Source organism: Salvelinus namaycush, chromosome 10, assembly GCF_016432855.1.
Source record: "Salvelinus namaycush isolate Seneca chromosome 10, SaNama_1.0, whole genome shotgun sequence".
NCBI classification, from domain to species: Eukaryota; Metazoa; Chordata; class Actinopteri; order Salmoniformes; family Salmonidae; genus Salvelinus; species Salvelinus namaycush.
Window position 1 is genome coordinate 24,958,865 of NC_052316.1, and position 18,672 is coordinate 24,977,536.

Sequence of the window (18,672 nt, forward strand, 5' to 3'; positions counted from 1 at the left end):
CTGTACTATATATGAACTAATTTAGACTGAATACATACTGCTAATACAAAAATAGGCATATCTAAAACAACTTAAATATGTGCATATGTATAGTAAAAAAAAAAAAACATAATATATATCTAAGAGCCCTTGAAAAGAAAGCTCAACTCTTACCTTCAAGAAAGGCACGAAGGCCCCCCCATCTTTCATAGCCTGTATAAGCCAACACCACCACCAGGGGACATAGTAGAGACTCACCACCTCAACCATATTCATGTAGAATCTCATTCATCATTAAACTATACCCATTATTTTATCTTTGGATGAAAAGTATCAACAACACCCTATACGTGCTATGTGGATTACGTCTTTCAGACAAAGACAACCGTTTAAGATCTTGTATGTACATGGTGCTGTGTAATTACAAAAATAAGTATTTCTTGATAAATGTGTATGTTGGTGTGAATTGTCTAGTCTAGTGGCACTCCCTCGTGATATCAAGCTATTCGTCCATCGTCTATGGCCATCTAACAGAACAGAACAAGGCAAGCAGCAGAATATTAGATTGAATAGTGACGTCAAGGTGATATAACAGCAGCATATGAATAACTTCGATGGGGGAAGTTGAATATTATCTAGATTTTAGACACAGTGGCAACGACAAGAGGTTCAGACAAAGTGCAGCAAAGCAAGAGGAGGAGTAACATTATAGAAAAGATCATGGGACACATGTTAAGACACACAACAACGTCTGGTTACTCAGCATACAAAATACCAAAGGCAGCCCCATGCAACAAGAGTTCTCTTCCTCTCAAAAGCACTTATAAGGCTTCAAGTACTTAACTGTATAAAATACATAGCAACAACACTCTCCTATTCTCCTTTTGAGACTACAGTTTTCCAGTATCTTTATGTCAGGGAGTGTGGTCCCAGTGTTTCAGCTGTGGCACACAGACACCAAACACTGCAGCATGTCAAAACACAAGCATCATCACTCAGTAACAGTACAGGGTACGGTAAAGTAGGGCTGATATATACCTCCCATGGCCCATGGTAGGGTCTCTTTCTGCCCCTTTGCAGTGGCAGTATCTTAGCATTAAGGCCGGAACAAGTCTCAGTCTAACTTAGATCCTTTTCTTTCCCAGTGCTCGCCTCACCTCAGTGTTGGGACAGTGAGGGTGTAGAGTGCATGTGTGGGCAGACAAGGGAGGGGCTGAGAAAGCATCACACTGGCATCATGCGGTCATTCTCCATAGATAAAACACATACAGTATAAACAGACTTTGGCAAGTCCAAGACCAGGAGTACAGGTAAAATGCAGAACGAGAATGCTTTAATAATGATCCAAAAAATAAACCTCGGGTAGCATTCTCTTGTAAAGATCGTTCAGCATACATACATTGTTGTAGATCAATAGCGACTTGGACTCTGAACCTGGGCTTAGCCTACACTGTGCAACACACTGACTCGGCAGGCTTTGGAAAAGTTAAAAGAAGCACAAAACTTCAGAAGACGACAAGGTCGATCAGCCACAAAGATAGGTTACAAAAAGCCCACGAGTGAAAGAAGATTTAAAAAGAAATCCATAAGAGTACAGACTTGGAAGGACAGATCAGATTACATAGACACATTGGTGAGCACGTTGTCCCACTGAATATGGAAGAAGAATAGACTATAAGGAAGCTGAAGCTGATCATAGCATACAAGATAAACAAGTCTCCATTAAAGGCCATTTAAGATCCAGGATCCTGATACTAGTCTCCCTCCCTACAAAACCTTTGGCTGTCACTGGGGTGCCTGTCCTACCAGTAAGACCGTAGTCTAGTCTAGCTCTCGCTCTACTAGGCTAGGACCTCTCTCTATTCGGCTACTCCTGGGGAGCAGTGGGCTCGTCCTGCTCCAGCTTGTAGGAGATGCGCCTGCAGCAGTAGAGGCTACAGAGCAGGGGGTCACACCTGTTAGCGCAGGCAGGGTCGCAGCGGCCCATTACTTGCTCCACCATCCGGCCCAGCCGGGTGCACCCGTTCTCCCCCTCCGAGTAGCAGCACATGGAGTCCACGCAGCCGATGCCCTGGTAGTTGGCCTCAATAAGCTGCAGAGAGAGGGAGGGGAGATGACGGGTGGCAGAGCACAAGAGAATATTACAATCAGCACATAAAAAGGTCACACCACTATCCAGAAGGAAACAGTCGAGTGACTGTCGAGAGAGCAAGGAGGGGGTGTTGGGGATTCTGAGCTTTTCACAACAATAAGGGGTGGGTGATGTACAAGGTGTCAGACACAAATTTACACAGTAAAGCTGGGGAGGTGAAAATCAATCAAATAAAGACTCGAATCAATACATTTAAAAGTGATAAACGATGCAGTATTTGCCAAGGCAAGCCTGTCAATGTAATCAAATCACACAGTAGTTAGAGTTGTTATGTCAGTGTAACGTGTGCTTAAAAATCCGTCGGCCCAGTTCCACATAACAATGATATATAATGGCAATTCACTCGCAAACAAAAGACAATCTACGGATGCAAATGAATGGCGAAGGCAGAGAATTTTGCGAATTTAAAATGCATAGCCTTAAGTGTAGGAAAGTCGATTCCTCGATTCATAGACTGCTCTGATCTCTTACAGCAAACTCTTCATTTTCCTGAGTAAGCACTCATTGTGCAGAGCACTGCTGCAGAGGCAGACCTGAACACATCCCAAGACTATCGACACTGGTTTGGGGTTACAACGCTCAATTTCCCCCTCTCCCCACCACTCAGAAACTACTGCATATTTGCAACAACAGCAGAAACAGTGGTAAGAAGACTGAACCAAATAGGTATTAGGCTACACTGTCATGAATGTATCATTCTACTTACTGTATCTTACATTACGCACTGTCCTCCGAATCATAACTGTATGAAAAACTGGCAAGCAAGTTCAGGTGATATTCTTATCAACACTGTACAAGGCCGATTACACAAAAACCCTTCATGTTTCCACCTTGACCTGTCGCTAGGGAATCCCTCTAACATGGTTGGAGGTGGTGATGATTGACTGTTAAAGTAGCTGTCCAGTGATTCCACATTTCTATGAAATATGACCTATAATTAAATTACAATATTAATTAAATAATTTCCCTTACAAAAATGGGAATAAAGCGTGTTAAAAAAGCTGCTTTTCTATGTTTGAATGTTGTGGGTGTAACCAACAACAGAATGGTGTGGGCGTATACGGGTCAATACAAATACTCATGACAAGTAAACCGCTGATTGGCCAAAAACATGACATCATCCTCTATGAGGAAATAGCAATAATTTTTTGAACAGTCTGTTTGAGATACAAGTAGAGTGTTTTTTCTCTGAAATGCATGCTTTGGCCACAAATAAGAGAACAGGACGAGTCAACAACATTATTTGGGTATGAGTTAACAGATGAGCTTTTAAAAGTAAAATTTTCACTGGACAGTTACTTTAAAATCAGCCGCCCCCCCGATCATTTCCTACATGATTTACCGCCCCTGTAAATTAACACCTTGTGTTAGCACAAACAGAAAAATCATACAGAACTACACAATTGTTAGCTAGCTAGACCCATCAACAACATAGAAGCCATGAATAACATGTAGAACCCACCAAAAATACAAAATCAGGAATACATAGGAGTTCGACTAAGGTGATATTGGTAACATGTGAAATACAATGAGATACATTTGATCTATTGACAATCATAATCTTTGTTATTAATGAGGTGAAATAGTAACCTTGCCATTGATTTGATTAAATGAAGTCAGGAATGAGGTATATGAAGTTAAATGACAGGGGACACCAAAAAAAACAGAACAATCATTTTGCCATATGCTGGTAGGATTATTATATATTGAAATGAAAAATATGGTTTGTTTGAAACGATGAGCTTCAGTCTTTTGCTGGTTTAAAGGCATTTAGGCAAATAAAACATGCATAAACATTATTGCTTACATACAGACAGAAAGGTGAACAATGACACAAATCATGATTAAGTGAGGTTGGGTTTTGTTATCACACAGGGCAGAATGCTGTAGTATCCAGACAGACAGGAGAACGAACGGGGACGACATCGAGAGGACAGTTAAACAAACGTGCCAGCATTCTCCCACCACCCAGGGTGATCATACCCTGATAGGATCCCAGCTAAAGTCTCTAGGAGGGATGGCTCTGGTCAATGTGGTGGTGGGGGGGGCTATATGGGGATGGGTGGACGATGGCAGTTCAGGGGAGGACCCACACACACAGATGGAGTAGGAGTAGGACTACTACCTAGGGGAGCATAGGGCTGGGCCTTGGGCGGGGGGAGGAGAAGCAGCTAGCAGTTGCCAATTGTCCTCCCCTCAGCTCCAGCTTTCAGCAGAGTCATATTCTGAGCTGACTGAACTCCTATCCTCTCCCATCTGGAAGCACAAAACAACCCATTAAGTCTCCCGGACAGACGGAAACAGGAGAGAACAAGATGAATGAGCACAAAAACTACTCCCACATCCATAGGAGGTAAGAAGCTAGCCACATAGCAGTTACTGATCAATGTGTGTCCAAAACAATGTGTACACAAATCTTTTAATTAGGAGACTGGGCACAAAGATGTTCCAAAGAACCAATGAGCCAGTTTATTAATTTCAGTGTACTTTCAATTATGTAAATTGATCAACTATCTGGATGACTGAGGAATTAATATAGAATTTAGATGATCAATTATTCCGTAAACAAGTCAATCCAATTAGGAAATTGATCACTTGCTTTTGGATGGAGTGGTCGTCATTTTCTCTGCTCATTGTGCATATCTTAAGAAACGAATGCTACTGTTTAAGAGCATGCTGTCCAGAATATGATCTTGAGATACAGTGAATAAACTCCTATGGAAATAGCATTCACCAGCTAGCAGCTTTGAAGTTCTTGCTAACTATAATTTTGTGCCTCAGAGTTACTGTATTAGCAGCAGCACACAAACAGACTCGAGCTGTGCTCCACATGCCGTTATGGCTGGAGCTTTATATTAGGGCTGCTGCACCATGCTGCAGTGAGGTGCTGCTCTGCCCAATGCAGAGAGCACTGGTCCTTCTGTGCTAACCTGAAGTGGTGCGCACTTGATAGAGGCTTTCCTAGGGCCAACATGCAGGGGTGCATAACAAAGTGCCTTAGACTTATCCTTTCCTCTCCCTTTTCCCTAGAATGCTGGTTAGTTAGTTTGTCCTCTGCATGCAGACAAGACTTATTAGGCAGCACGGCCCTCCTACTCTACCTAATTTTGCCCATCTGATTCTTGGCTCTGGAGAGAGGTTGCAGAGCGATGAAGTCGTCACTTATAGCGACTCGGTTGGAGTACATCTACAGAGCAGAGGGAAGGGTGGAACACACAGACGGTCAGTTAGGAGGGAAGAAGACATACATGGTAGACACAGTAGTAAGACAAACAGAGGCTGATTGTAACACACTCAAACATACACATGTGCACGCACACACACGACAGCCAGAGAAAGGCAGAAATGTGCCTTTATCACAGAGACAGGACATGAGACTCAAGCCTGAGAAAGAAAGAGCTTTTATCTTCTAAGAACCGCCGAGCAGCACTTTAGAGAGTGGAGATGCTAGAATTTCTGACTGAACAACTATTTGATGCAAAAAAAGGTCAATACTAATAAACAAACAAAAAAACAGGGCATATCAATGTCAACCTTTTAAGCAAAGAGGAAATTGTGACCACAAAAACAGAACAGTTGAAAAGTCTGTTCGAGGAGGCTGTTTAAAAATAAAAATAAAACTGTGTTCATGTTGAGTAACATGCTACTACCGTCTAGCTCTCCCACCTAGCAGACACACAGACACGCTACAGTAGGTTTAGAGCTGGAACAGAGATCCCGCCGTTTTGAGCATGCCTTTGTCAGTTGCACAATGAATTGTTGTTCTTGTGTTGTCTGTGAGGTGAGAAGCCATGCTGTGGTGCGAGTGTCATGCGTTTCCTGTCAGTGTATAGTCTGTTACCACAACGTTGCTGTGAGGGTGTCCTGTGGGTTAGCAACAAGCCGCCCACCCCTTCCCCCTCTCCTCTCCTCTGTCCTACCTGAGACTTCTGGGTGCTGGTGGGCTGGAGGTGCCTGTAGAACACCTTCTTGATGATGTCAGGGAAAAGGCAGGTGATGATGATGATGATGATTGCGAACCAGGCAGAGCCGCTGGACAGCAACTGGACGAAGACAAAGTACATGTCCTGGGTGTGGAGGAAAGGCCTTGAGGGGGGCAAAGGTCACAGAGAATCACACTGTTAGCCAGCCAACATTTGTTAAGGCTCAACTAACCCTGTGAGTAGAGCCTGGAATGGAACTTGAAGCTTTTTGACTGTCTGAGATGACAATGGAGATAGTGATGCTAGCCACTGTAAAACAGGTGAAAATCTGAGTAGACTGTATGCCACATGCAGTTCAATTACACTTGTTGGTCTTATCACATACTATATACTGGAGTGCCATGTGTACTAGACAAACACAGGTTGTGTGGGAAAGAGATGGCAGCTCAGCTCACCAGATGATTCCCCCATAAAAAAGGGAGAAGATGAAGTAGAAAGCGATGGAGCCCCAGGTAACAAAGTGATTCATCCACGTCCAGAAGTGAGTCTCCAAGGCCAGCTGTTGACAGAGAGGAGAAACAACATGTAGTTTGGTCAGAACAGCATGTGAAACGCCATAGGAGAGCAGAGAGGAGTGAGGTGCCAGTGACAACAATATCAAACATAGATAGATTTCATGTGGGATTGCTTTCAGATTTATGAATCAAACAATTGCAAAAACTCAAATAACATGATTTACCTTCAGTGTAACAGTGATGACCATTACTGTGAATACCAAAGTGCCAAATGTCCAGTTTCCAAACATCTACAAGACAAAAAAAATAAAACATTTAGAATAGAAAATAGAAAATACAATGGCATAACATCTATCATAGCAATAATGCTTTAATAGGGATGTACACTGAGTATACCTAACACTAGGAGCACCTTCCTAATATTCAGTTGCCCCCCCCCCCTTTTGCCCTCAGAACAGCCTCAAATCATCTGGGAATTGACTCTACAAGGTGTCAAAAGCATTTCACAGGGATGCTGGCCCATGTTGACGCCAATGCTTTCCACAGTTGTGTCAAGTTGGCTGGATGTCCGAAGAGTAGTGGACCATTCTTGATACACACGGGAAACTGTTGAGCGTGAAAAAAAACTGCAGCGTTGCAGTTCTTGACACAAACCGGTGCGCCTGGCACCTACTACCATACCCATTCAAAGGCACTTATAATCAAACTCTGAATGGCACACACAATCCATGTCTTAATTGTCTTAAGGCTTAAAAATAATTATTTTACCTGTCTTTTCCCCTTCATATACACTGATTGATGTGGATTTAACAAGTGACATCAATAACGGATCATAGTTTTCACCTGGATTCACCTGGTCAGTCTATGTCATGGAAATAGCAGGTGTTCTTAATGTTTTATTCACTCAATGTAAATCGAGTCATGTGTTATTAGACAGCTTTCCAGAAGACTAGGCCTAAGCGTTGTAAGCTAAATTGATGACAAACTTGTGGAGACAAAGTTACTGACTCTCCGAAAGCTATTGAAGTGAGCGTCTCCAACTAGCCATCACCACTCACACTGAGAAACATGGCACATCATCAAAAGCATAACCAAGCAGGATGCTGATATAGAATGGACCAATGATAGCAACAGATGTTAGCGTAGTAACTATGACGGGCATGCATCCACGGTAATTCAGTCAACTCTTACCAGTTGTCTGTTAGCTCTCAAAATCTGATGACATGCAGAGCATGAAAAGAGGGAGAAGAAAAGAGGAAAAATAAAGAAAACAAAAAGCAAAAAAGAGCAACAGGTGTGTCAAACTCGTTTTGCCCCAGGGGCTGCAGTAGGTCTTCAACGAGGTCCGGAGGGCCGCACTGAAAATTTTATGTATTTCCTCGCCGTCAAGATTGGCAAAAAAATTGTCCTCTATACATTATTTTGGGAATTGTTGATGCTCCCCGACTGTCTAGCTTTCATTTTTGGTGATTATTAGTGAGCTGGACAAGAAACTGTATGAATGTAGGTCCTTTATCATTTCTTCACCGTTTCAATTTGGTTTTAGTCATTTTAAAGTAAATTGAGTCCGTTCCCACCCCTGCTCTAGTAGAAAGACTGCCACAGACAAACAGAAGAGACAAAATAGAGACAGAATGGAGAGAGAAAAATGGCTGTAGCATGAATAGAACAACCACAACACAGGCAGCCTCCTGGAACCGTCTAGAACTTACTGCCATCACACTGCCTAACAAACTGAAATATCAAGATTTCATATTACTGTCTTGGTAAAACACCCAATCAATATTCCCAGAGATCTGCACAGAACATTCACAATCAGGTTCGCTGTCAGGCCAGGCCAGGTTGATCTCTGGCCCTCCCTCCCCAAAGCGGACCACTACCAGAGGTAGAGCAGATGGTACAGTACAGCCACCCTCACCTGTCCATTCCCCATGAGAGACGTGTCCTCCCCCATCAGTATGTAGGAACCAAAGAAGAAGGCAAATGCGTGGCAGAAGCCCAGCAGTGTCCAGTACAAAAAGGTCTTGAAGGAAAGGAGGGAGTTCTTGCTGATGTCTCTGTTGGTGTGGAGGAACAAAAAGGGATAGTACTGTCCGTTATCAAATGCTTGTTGTGTTTTCAGGTAAATCCATCTAATGGAGGTACAGCCTCATTCTGTATGGAAAAAAATATGTCAAATAGAACACCATGTCCTACCTGTAGAGCACTGGCTTGCTCTGCAGCACATGAGGATGGACCAGTTGCTCAAACAGGCTGTACACCAGTATGGGCAGGGAGGTGAAACAGATGTTGTAGAGTGTCAGGTAGACACTGTCATACAGAGTCTGGGGAAACAGGGACACAAAAACGAGTTAGGACAAGGTTGCCACATAACCCCGGGCCATGTACAGCACAGCACATACACCTGCCAAAAAAATCACTTCCGTTCTTTATCCAGCATCAACTAGGGACGACATTTGGCTAATTTATACTGTATGTTGATGATCCAAAGCTGGACAGTTTGAGTTGTTGATCCCTCAGTGGAGATAAAGCTACACGTGGTACCTTCAGAACAACAGGGATGTTTATCACACAGAACACACTACACTGACACAACACTTAAAAAGCAACAGTAATAAGGGACCACAAAAAATGAACAAATAGAACTAATGAGACATTGAAAGACACTTACTTGTTGTGAAAACAGACAGAAGAACTGGTATAAAAACTGGGGCGTAATAAAGCACACATTCTAAAAGAAGACAAAAAGGGATTTAGACCTGAGACAATAACATCTAGCTCCTGTATTGGTTTTCATTGTATAGGACACTGCAAAGCATCCTTAAACATCGAACTCACCTTGTAAAAAAAGTACTGTACAAGGGTTGCTATTCTAATGTAGTAGAAGTGGCCATGGACAAGCAGCAATTTGGAAAGGAATTTAAACCTCGCTATTGCATAGTCACTGTTTTGTACTGCTTGTCTTCCCTCCTTGCCCATGATTCCTGAGAAAAATGAAAAAGTCTGTTATTAGCCACCTTGTACTGAAACTACAAACAAAATACAATATTGAGTAATTGGTTATTGGGACGTTCCATGTCATTTCAGAAAGCCATGACCCACCATATCAGATTGTTCTGAAATATCTTATGTTTCTAACTACAGAAACTAAGCATTCAGGAAACATTTTGTTGAAATAAAATTAGATCTCTGAGAAATTAAGCTAATTGATTGCAACCAAATTGTCCATTTTAATTTATAGGATTCAGATAATATTCAGTCATTATAGTATCTAACATCCAATTTGGACCAAACGTTTTTCTATTAATAAGTAAGACATGAGGAATCCAAAGAAGTGGTCAAAAGCCATTAGTTCTCAATGTTTAACAAGTGGTATGGAGCTGCGGCTCGGAGTATTGTTTCTTCATCCTATGTAATGTATTCTCAGTGAATTTGGTTTTTCCCTGTTCACAGAAATGTGTCATTGAAGGTTTATGTCCCATCCTAGATCCTGATATTTCCAGGTTCTGACCACTAGATGGTGCTGTTCCTGCTATTAGGCTTTTTTTTTTTTAAAGAACTCCCCATTGTTAAAGGAACAGTTAATCCAAATTACATATTGGTTTTCTTACCCTGTAAGCAGTCTATGGACCAGGTATGGGAGCAACCCACACTTTGGTTTTGTTTACCTGGCCACTGTTTCAAATACTAAATGTTTTGCATTTGTAGCACAAATACAATGCAAGTCAATGGTACCTATATTAGCATTTCCACGCTTCATATCCAAATCATCTATAAGTAACATCATTGAGTTGCACAATCAATTTTTAGATACTTTAAATTTGGACATGATTTGGACATAAAGCACACAAATGATAATATAGGTACCATTGACTTGCACTGTTTACCTTGACCTGGCAAAGCATGAGTTGCTGTCATATCTGGTCCATAGACTGCTTACAGGGTAAAAAACAACAATGCAATTTAGTAATTTGGGTGAACGATCCCTTTAACAAGGCAGGGGGGTTCTTAAAAAAAAAAATAATAATAATAATCACCTAATAGCAGGAACAGCACCATCTAGTGGTCAGAACCTGGTAATATCAGGATGTAGGATGGGACATAAACCCAACAACTACAATGACTAATTTCTATGAACAGAAAAAAATCCCCATCACTGAATACATAATAATATGAAAAAACAATGCTCTGACCCGCAGCGCCATACTACTTGTCAAACAGAGAACCGATACATACTATATACTCTTTGTTGGGGTGATATTTGGCGTGGGATGTGGGTAGGTCTGTGGATGGCTTTCGACCATTTCTTTGGATTCCTCATGTCTAATTCATTGTTAGAATAAAGTTTGGTCCAAATCAGATGCTTGGTACTATATTTATTGAATATTATATGAATCCTATAAATTAAAATGGCCAATTTGGGTGCAGCTTAATTTGTCAGAGACCAAATTATATTTCAACAAAATAATGTTGGGGGAATGCTAATCTTAACAGAAACGATTTTAGAACAATCTGAGATGGTGGGCATCGAAATCCTCTTTCTCGTGCTTTTTGAGGTGGAATGACCCTATTGTAATTTGATGGGATGGTGAATTTACCTATGCCAACATGGGCTTCTTGAATCATGCTGACATCATTGGCTCCATCCCCAATGGCTAAAGTGATGGGTTTCTCTGGAGATGTTTTCAGCAATCTCACCACCTGCCAAGCAGCATAAAATACTCATTAATAAGCAGTCCAAATGAGACCAGGGGCAAGTCCACAGCAATTAACCTTTAATGTAACACTGCAGACAAAAATCACAGCACTGGTCAGATAATCTACCCTCCACAGCACTGACCACTAATACAAAAAGCAGAGAAACCAAAATATAAAGCTGAAATAACTTCCTGAAGATTAATAGCTAAAACAATTTGTGCATATCATGCAAGAGCACGCACTGTTGTGAGCAGTGTTGGGGGTAATGCTTTACAAGGTAACGGGTTAGAGTACTCAGATTACTTTTTGTGGTAATGACTAACTCAAGTGTTAGTTTTTCAATTTAAGTAATCAGTTACTTCTTCTAATAAGTAAGTTGTTACTTTAACAATATTATTTAGCTTTTTCTTTGTTGGTGCAAATAAAAAATGAAAATCCCTCTCCCTAGGCTGTTTATGCCGGTTCGCACTCTTCCTGCTTCTGCACGAACGTTGTGTTGGGTAGCTGGCTGGTAGCGAGATGCCGGAGAATACATTGTGGAACTATTTTGAATTGGTAGAAGAAAAGGCCAGATGTTACCTCTCGAATCTTGACTGGCGCTACTTGCAGGACTCACACGGATCATTGGGTTTAGGCGAGTGGCCCGTTTATTGTCTGGTAATAGCAAACAATGTAGGTGAACAAGTTAAGCTCAGTTAATAAGAATTTACATTTCTCCAGCTCCGTCTTCGCCATAAGCATAAAGGAAAGGGCACTAAAGACTTGTTTCCATTGGCACTTTGAAGTGAATCCGGGTTGGCCTTGGTGGGCTAGTTCGAATTGAGTTTCCACCTCCTCCAGAAATTAGAAATGTCACGTTGCTAGGTAGCCAATATGTGACTGTGCAGCTAGCTTCGCTAATGTTGCTAGCTAGCAAGATGTTGAATATAATTCACCATGCTGTAACTAACGTTACCCTACACACCTGCCAGGGCAAGCCAGACTGCGATCCATGTATTTAGCTTCCTAATGTTAGCTAGATAGCTAAACTGTTAGCATCGTCGCTAGCATAACAGGCTAGCTTAATTCCTACCTTCCTTGCCATGGCATTGGCTATTAACTATATAACAAAGCAAACCAGACAACAGGCTTGATATGATGTAGCTAGCTAGTTGACGTTAAAAGGGCACTAAAAGTTCACAATGTAGTCGTATAGGCCTAGTTTTACATATAACCCAGTTCGTATCAGGTACAACAGATTGGTAGCCAGTTGTCCTTGTTAGCTATTTGAGCTCTCCTTTTACATATGTATTTAAGTATTGTAAAGGAGATATTGCGTCTGTCATTGTTACATGAGTTGGTATAGCACAGAGTGATACAGACGTAGCGTGCTAACGCTACCTCTACTCGGCATAAGAATGATCAACATGTCTTAAGAGGGTTTTCTTTTTGCTAACGCAAAATGAATGTAACGACTAATTAGTTACTTTCCATAGTAAGTAACGGTGTACGTTACTTTCAATGGGTGTGCCTGTCACGCCCTGACCTTAGTATTCTTTGTTTTCTTTATTATTTTGGTTAGGTCAGGGTGTGACAAGGGTGGTATGTGTGTTTTTGTCTTATCTAGGGTTTTTTGTATGTCTAGGTGTGTGTGTCTAGACATATGTAGGTCTATGGTGGCCTAGATTGGTTCCCAATCAGAGGCAGCTGTTTATTGTTGTCTCTGATTGGGGATCCTATTTAGGTTACCATTTTCCAGTTTGGTTGGTGGGTTATTGTCTATGTTGATGTTGCATGTCTGCACTCCGTGTTTATAGCGTTCACGTTCGTTTTGTTATTTTGTATAGTTTGTTAGTGTTCTTTGTGTTCAGTCGTCTTGTATTAAAATATGCATTCACATCACGCTGCGCTTTGGTCTCCTCACTACAACGAACGTGACGTTGTAAAGTAACGAGTTACTTTTCAAAAGTAACGTTCCCCAACACTGGTTGTGAGTGAGTTGTAAGAGTGCACTGTTTTAATCATACAGTATGTTAATTCTACTAGGATATAAGTTGTAGCCTGTTAGTAGACAATCATCTTTAGACATTTGTTCTAAATTCTTGATAGAGCATGAGAAAAATCCAAATAGCGCTGTTCTCTGGCTCCATTCATAAAGGAGACCCCTAATAGGCTGGTAGTGACGTGAAGCAGTGACAGTAAGGGAACTTGCCTTGGCCTTCTGCAGGGGCGCCATCCGGCAGCACAGCACGGCAGAGCAGTTCTTGCACACCTCCATGAAGAGCTTCTCGTGCCCCCGCAGTGCCAGAGACAGGCTGGCCCCGTCCACCACCAGGCCATGTTGGATCACATGGTCCTCTTTGATCCTACACACACAGAGAGGAGAGCAGGTATAAATAACTATACAGCCTTAGCATAGAGGTCCTCAAGACACAGGATGTGTACACACACACACACACTACAGTGCATCTCACAAATGGGCCATCACTGGGAGGGTTATGCATCATTTCCGAACATAATCAACCCATTTTAAATGGAATTTAATAAAAACATTAATGGTCTTGATTTCTCATAACCATATCCATCATTTGTCACCCAGCACGGGTGGTATGTGGGAGGATTCGAGTCGTGACTACCTCTACAAAAAAATGTATATCTTCCAGTTAGAGTGCTATGGCAACTCTTCTCTGCTTTCCAAACTGAGTCACCCACGGCACATCGTGCCTAATGATAATCTCCCCCCAGGGGACCTTCACCATTAATAAGCCAAGGACCATTGAAAAAGGGACTGTATCAGTGGTGATACAGAACAGAAGGTTCCAGAGCTGCTCTGACAACATTCTGACATGTAGAGAATCACTGTGTAGTGTGAACATTAGAGCACTGTCCTTAACACTAAATATGACGTTAATCTCTGACTTCTATACTTATTTATTGAACCCAGACTTGTAGATTACCCTGAATACATCAACCTGCTGATGAGGGCATGTGGACAAGTCAACCCAGGACACAACATGGATCACAGACATAGTGAGTGACATGAAGATCATGGGGAAACATGGTGGTAGATGTGAGTAAAAGTGTCCTACCTCCTTGCCAGTTGTCGGAGCTGCTCGGCACACTCGTTGTCAGACTTCTGCTGCACCAGCTCCAGGATGTTCATGGTGCGGTGGAAGTGGCCGCAGGAGAGGCTGACACTGACCGCTGTCTCGTGCTTGTCCCCGGTCAGCACCCACACCTTGATCCCGGCCAGACGCAGCGCCTCAATGGTCTCCTGGACCTTCTCCTGCAGCCTGGGGACACAGACATAACACCAGTCACAGCACGTTACACAGCACGTCAGCCTCTCTGCCATATAAAGACCGAAAAAGGTAGAACCAGAGGTGGTTCATTTACGTTAAACAGTAGGGAGGGTTTCTGTGAGTGTACGCGCACTCATTGCAGTACAAGAAACAGAGTTTTTCTTTTTCTTTCTACCTCAATTTTCATCCTTCCACCACAGGAGGCAAACAATTTACAGCTTATAATTGCACAATTAACATAACCTGTCTGAATAGCCTCAATGCTGCTGTAGCAAATTTGCACACATCCATAATCCATTGGAGTGTGTTGAGAGACCATCCTCCTGAATTAAACGTGTATGTACACACCCCTTCAAATTAGTGGATTTGGCTATTTCAGCCACTACAGTTGCTGATAGGTGTATAAAATCGAGCACACAGCCATGCAATCTCCATAGACAAACATTGGCAGTAGAATGTCCCGTACTGAAGAGCTCAGTGACGTTCAACATGGCAACGTCAAAGGATGATACCTTTCCAACAAGTCAGTTCGTTACATTTCTGCCCTGCTAGAGCTGCCCCGGTCAACTGTAAGTGCTGTTATTGTGAAGTGGAAACGTCTAGGAGCAACAACAGCTCAACCGCAGAGTGGTAGGCCACACAAGCTAACAGAACGGGACCGCCGAGTGCTGAAGCGTGTCAAAATCGTCTGTCCTCGGTTGTTATATTCACTACCAAGTTCCAAACTGCTTCTGGAAGCAACGTCAGCACAAGAACTGTTGGGAGCTTCATGAAATGGGTTTCCATGGCCGAGCAGCCGCACACACAAGCCTAAGATCACCATGTGCAATGCCAAGCGTCAGGTGGATTGGTGTAAAGCTCGCCGCCATTGGACTCTGGAACAGTGTAAACGTATTCTCTGGAGTGATGAATCACGCTTCACCATCTGGCAGCCCGTGTAAAGTTTGGTGGAGGAGGAATAATGGTCTGGGGCTGTTTTTCATGGTTTGGGCTAGGCCCCTTAGTTCCAGTGAAGGGAAATCTTAATGCTACAGCATACAATGACATTCTAGATGATTCTGTGCTTCCAATTTTGTAGAAACAGTTTGGGGAAGGTCCTTTCCTGTTTCAGCATGACAATGTCCACGTGCACAAAGCGAGGTCTATGCAGAAATGGTTTGTTGAGAACAGTGTGGAAGAACTTGACTGGCCTGCACAAAGCCCTGACCTCAACCCCATTGAACACCTTTGTGATGAATTAGAACGCTGATTGCGAGCCAAGCCTGATCGCCGAACATCAGTGCCCGACCTCACCAATGCTCGTGGCTGAACGGAAGCAAGTCCCTGCAGCAATGTTCCAACATCTAGTGGAAAGTCCTCCCAGAAGAGTGGAGGCTGGATAGCAGCAAAGGGGGGGGACCAACTCCATATTAATGCCCATGATTTTGAAATGAGATGTTCGATGAGCAGGTGTCCACAAACTTTTGGTCATGTAGTGTATGTAGGCTCTTAATTCTGTTTAATTGACCATTTAATTTACAATTGATGTTATGACAGAATCAATAGAGGTAACGAGGGCATCAATCAGATGTCTTAGTCAGACCAGGCAATTAGTCAATCAATTAACCATGTGAACATAATTACATTGGGGAGATGGGTGGAACAAAAACCTGAGGCCCTTAGGGGGCTAACGAATGAAACATCTGCTCTATGATAGCCCATTAAAGCAGCCTGCTTAACCAAGTGTTCAAGTGGTGAAACATCTAGTAGTGAGAAAAAGCCAAATATTGCCTATTATCCCTCTAAGAGTAAGCAAGAAGAATGTGTTGTGTTATAAACAAGAACATCCTGTATCACTGCACTGTTGGAGCTAGGAACATACACTATACTACCGTTCAAAAGAAAGGTTCTTATTTTCTTTAAAGAAAAGCAAAAAAAATTGTCCATTAAAATAACATCAAATTGATCAGAAATACAGTGTAGACATTGTTAATGTTGTAAATGACTATTGTAGCTGGAAAGGGCAGATTTTTTAAATGTAATAACTACATAGGCGTACAGAGGCCCATTATCAGCAACCATCACTCCTGGGAGTAGTACACATCATGGTACGAGATCTTCAGTTTCTTGGCAATTTCTCGCATGGAATAGCCTTCATTTCTCAGAACAAGAATAGACTGACGAGTTTCAGAAGAAAGTGCTTTGTTTCTGGCCATTTTGAGCCTGTAATCGAATCCACAAATGCTGATGCTCCAGATACAACTAGTCTAAAGAAGGCCAGTTTTATTGCTTCTTTAAATCAGAACAACAGTTTACAGTTGTGCTAACATAATTGCAAAAAGGTTTTCTAATGATCAATTAGCCTTTTAAAATGATATACTTGGATTAGCTAACACAACGTGCCATTGGAACACAGTAGTGATGGTTGCTGATAATTGTAGGCCTATGTAGGTATTAAATATATATATATTTTTTTAATCTGTCGTTTCCAGTTACAATAGTCATTTACAACATAAAAAATGTCTACACTGTATTTCTGATAAATTTGATGTAATTTTAATGGACAAAAAAATATGCTTTTCTTTCAAAAACAAGGACATTTCTAAGTGACCCCAAACTTTTGAACGGTAGTGTAAGCATTGCTACAACCGCGATAAGATCTGCAAAATGTGTATGCAACCAATAGCATTTTATTTGATTATTCAGCCCTAATGTTGGACACAAACATAATGTTTTCATCCAGAGTCACATTTATTTATTTATTTCCTAAGCTATAGCTTACAATATTTTACATACGGCAGGTTTTTAAAGGACCAAAGAGCTTACTTTGTGTTTTCATTTTTTGCCATGGAAAAAATATTGCTATACTGGTATCGTCACAGCCCTAGCTGAGGCATTCCATGTAAGAAATGTAGTAATCAGCGTAGAGGTGGATAGTCGATACTATCCATGTCTACGATACTGGTATCGTTACCGCCCTATTAAGCACGTTGTTCACAAGCGGCACTGCAGTATGAATACAGAGATGATGTTGCGATAGAAATGTTAAAGTTAGGTGGTAAAAGCCAGACTGATCATATCCTCAATAATGTAGAGGCTCATTCCTTTTTTGGGGGTGAGCAGAGCAGCATCCTCTGAGCGAGAAGTTCTATAAGCACCTTGTTCGCCGGAGGGGGAATTAATTAGAGAAGAGAGAAAGAGAGGAGACTGGGCTGCGTCACAGGCAGATGGTGTGGTCTGTCTGGGTCTCACTACAGAGCAAGCACACACACACTCAAACGTCAACAGAGTCTCTCCTGGATTTCCACTGACCAGTGGCCAAATCCAGACTGCCTCTGCTTCACCAACAATGATGAGACAGCCTATAGGGAGGAAGTCAGAAATCTGGCAGTGTGGTGCCAGGACAACAACTTCTCCCTCAATGTAAGCAAGACAAAGGAGCTGATCGTGGACTACAGGAAAAGGAGGGCCGAACATGCAACCCATTCACATCGACGGGGCTGTAGTGGAGCGGGTCGAGAGTTTCAAATTCCTTGGTGTCCTCACCACCAACAAACTATCATGGTACAAACACACCAAGACAGTCGTAAAGAGGGATGGCCAACACCTTTCCCCCTCAGGAGACTGAAAAGATTTGGCATGGATCCTCAAAAAGTTCTACAGCTGCACCACCGAGAGCATCCTGACTGGTTGCATCAATGCCTGGTATGGCAACTGCTCGGCATCCGACCGTAAGGCGCTACAGAGGGTAGTGTGTACTGCCCAGTACATCCCTGGGGCCAAGCTTCCTGCCATCCACGACCTATATACTAGGTGGTGTCAGAGAAAGGCCCCAAAAATTGTCAAAGACTCCAGTCACCCATGTCATACTGTTCTCTTTGCTACCCAATGGCAAACGGTACGTGAGCGCCAAGTCTAGGTCCAAAAGGCTCCTTAGCAATTTCTACCCCCAAGCCATAACATTGCTGAACAATTCATCAAATGGCCACTGGATTATCTATGCATAGTCACTTTACCCCTACCTACATGTACAAATTACCTTGACTAACCTGTACCCCCATACATTAACTTGGTACCGGTACCCCCTGTATATAGCCTCGTTATTGTTATTTTATTGTGTTAATTATTTTATTACTTTAGTTTAT

The 18,672-nt window shown here is 42.3% G+C and overlaps 1 protein-coding gene across 1 annotated transcript in view; it reads right to left on the reverse strand.

The window, feature by feature from the left end:
- Positions 1-18,672, reverse strand: part of LOC120054878 (probable phospholipid-transporting ATPase IF) — a 35,851-nt gene that overhangs the window by 2,546 nt on the left and 14,633 nt on the right. The window contains exons 19-29 of the mRNA XM_039002581.1: positions 14,336-14,539; positions 13,459-13,612; positions 11,168-11,270; positions 9,408-9,553; positions 9,241-9,300; positions 8,766-8,893; positions 8,488-8,626; positions 6,794-6,859; positions 6,510-6,613; positions 6,052-6,217; positions 1,935-2,071 (exon numbers count right to left, since the gene is read on the reverse strand). Coding sequence (XP_038858509.1) covers positions 1,935-2,071; positions 6,052-6,217; positions 6,510-6,613; positions 6,794-6,859; positions 8,488-8,626; positions 8,766-8,893; positions 9,241-9,300; positions 9,408-9,553; positions 11,168-11,270; positions 13,459-13,612; positions 14,336-14,539 — 1,407 coding nt within the window. The remainder of the gene's footprint in view (positions 1-1,934; positions 2,072-6,051; positions 6,218-6,509; positions 6,614-6,793; positions 6,860-8,487; positions 8,627-8,765; positions 8,894-9,240; positions 9,301-9,407; positions 9,554-11,167; positions 11,271-13,458; positions 13,613-14,335; positions 14,540-18,672) is intronic.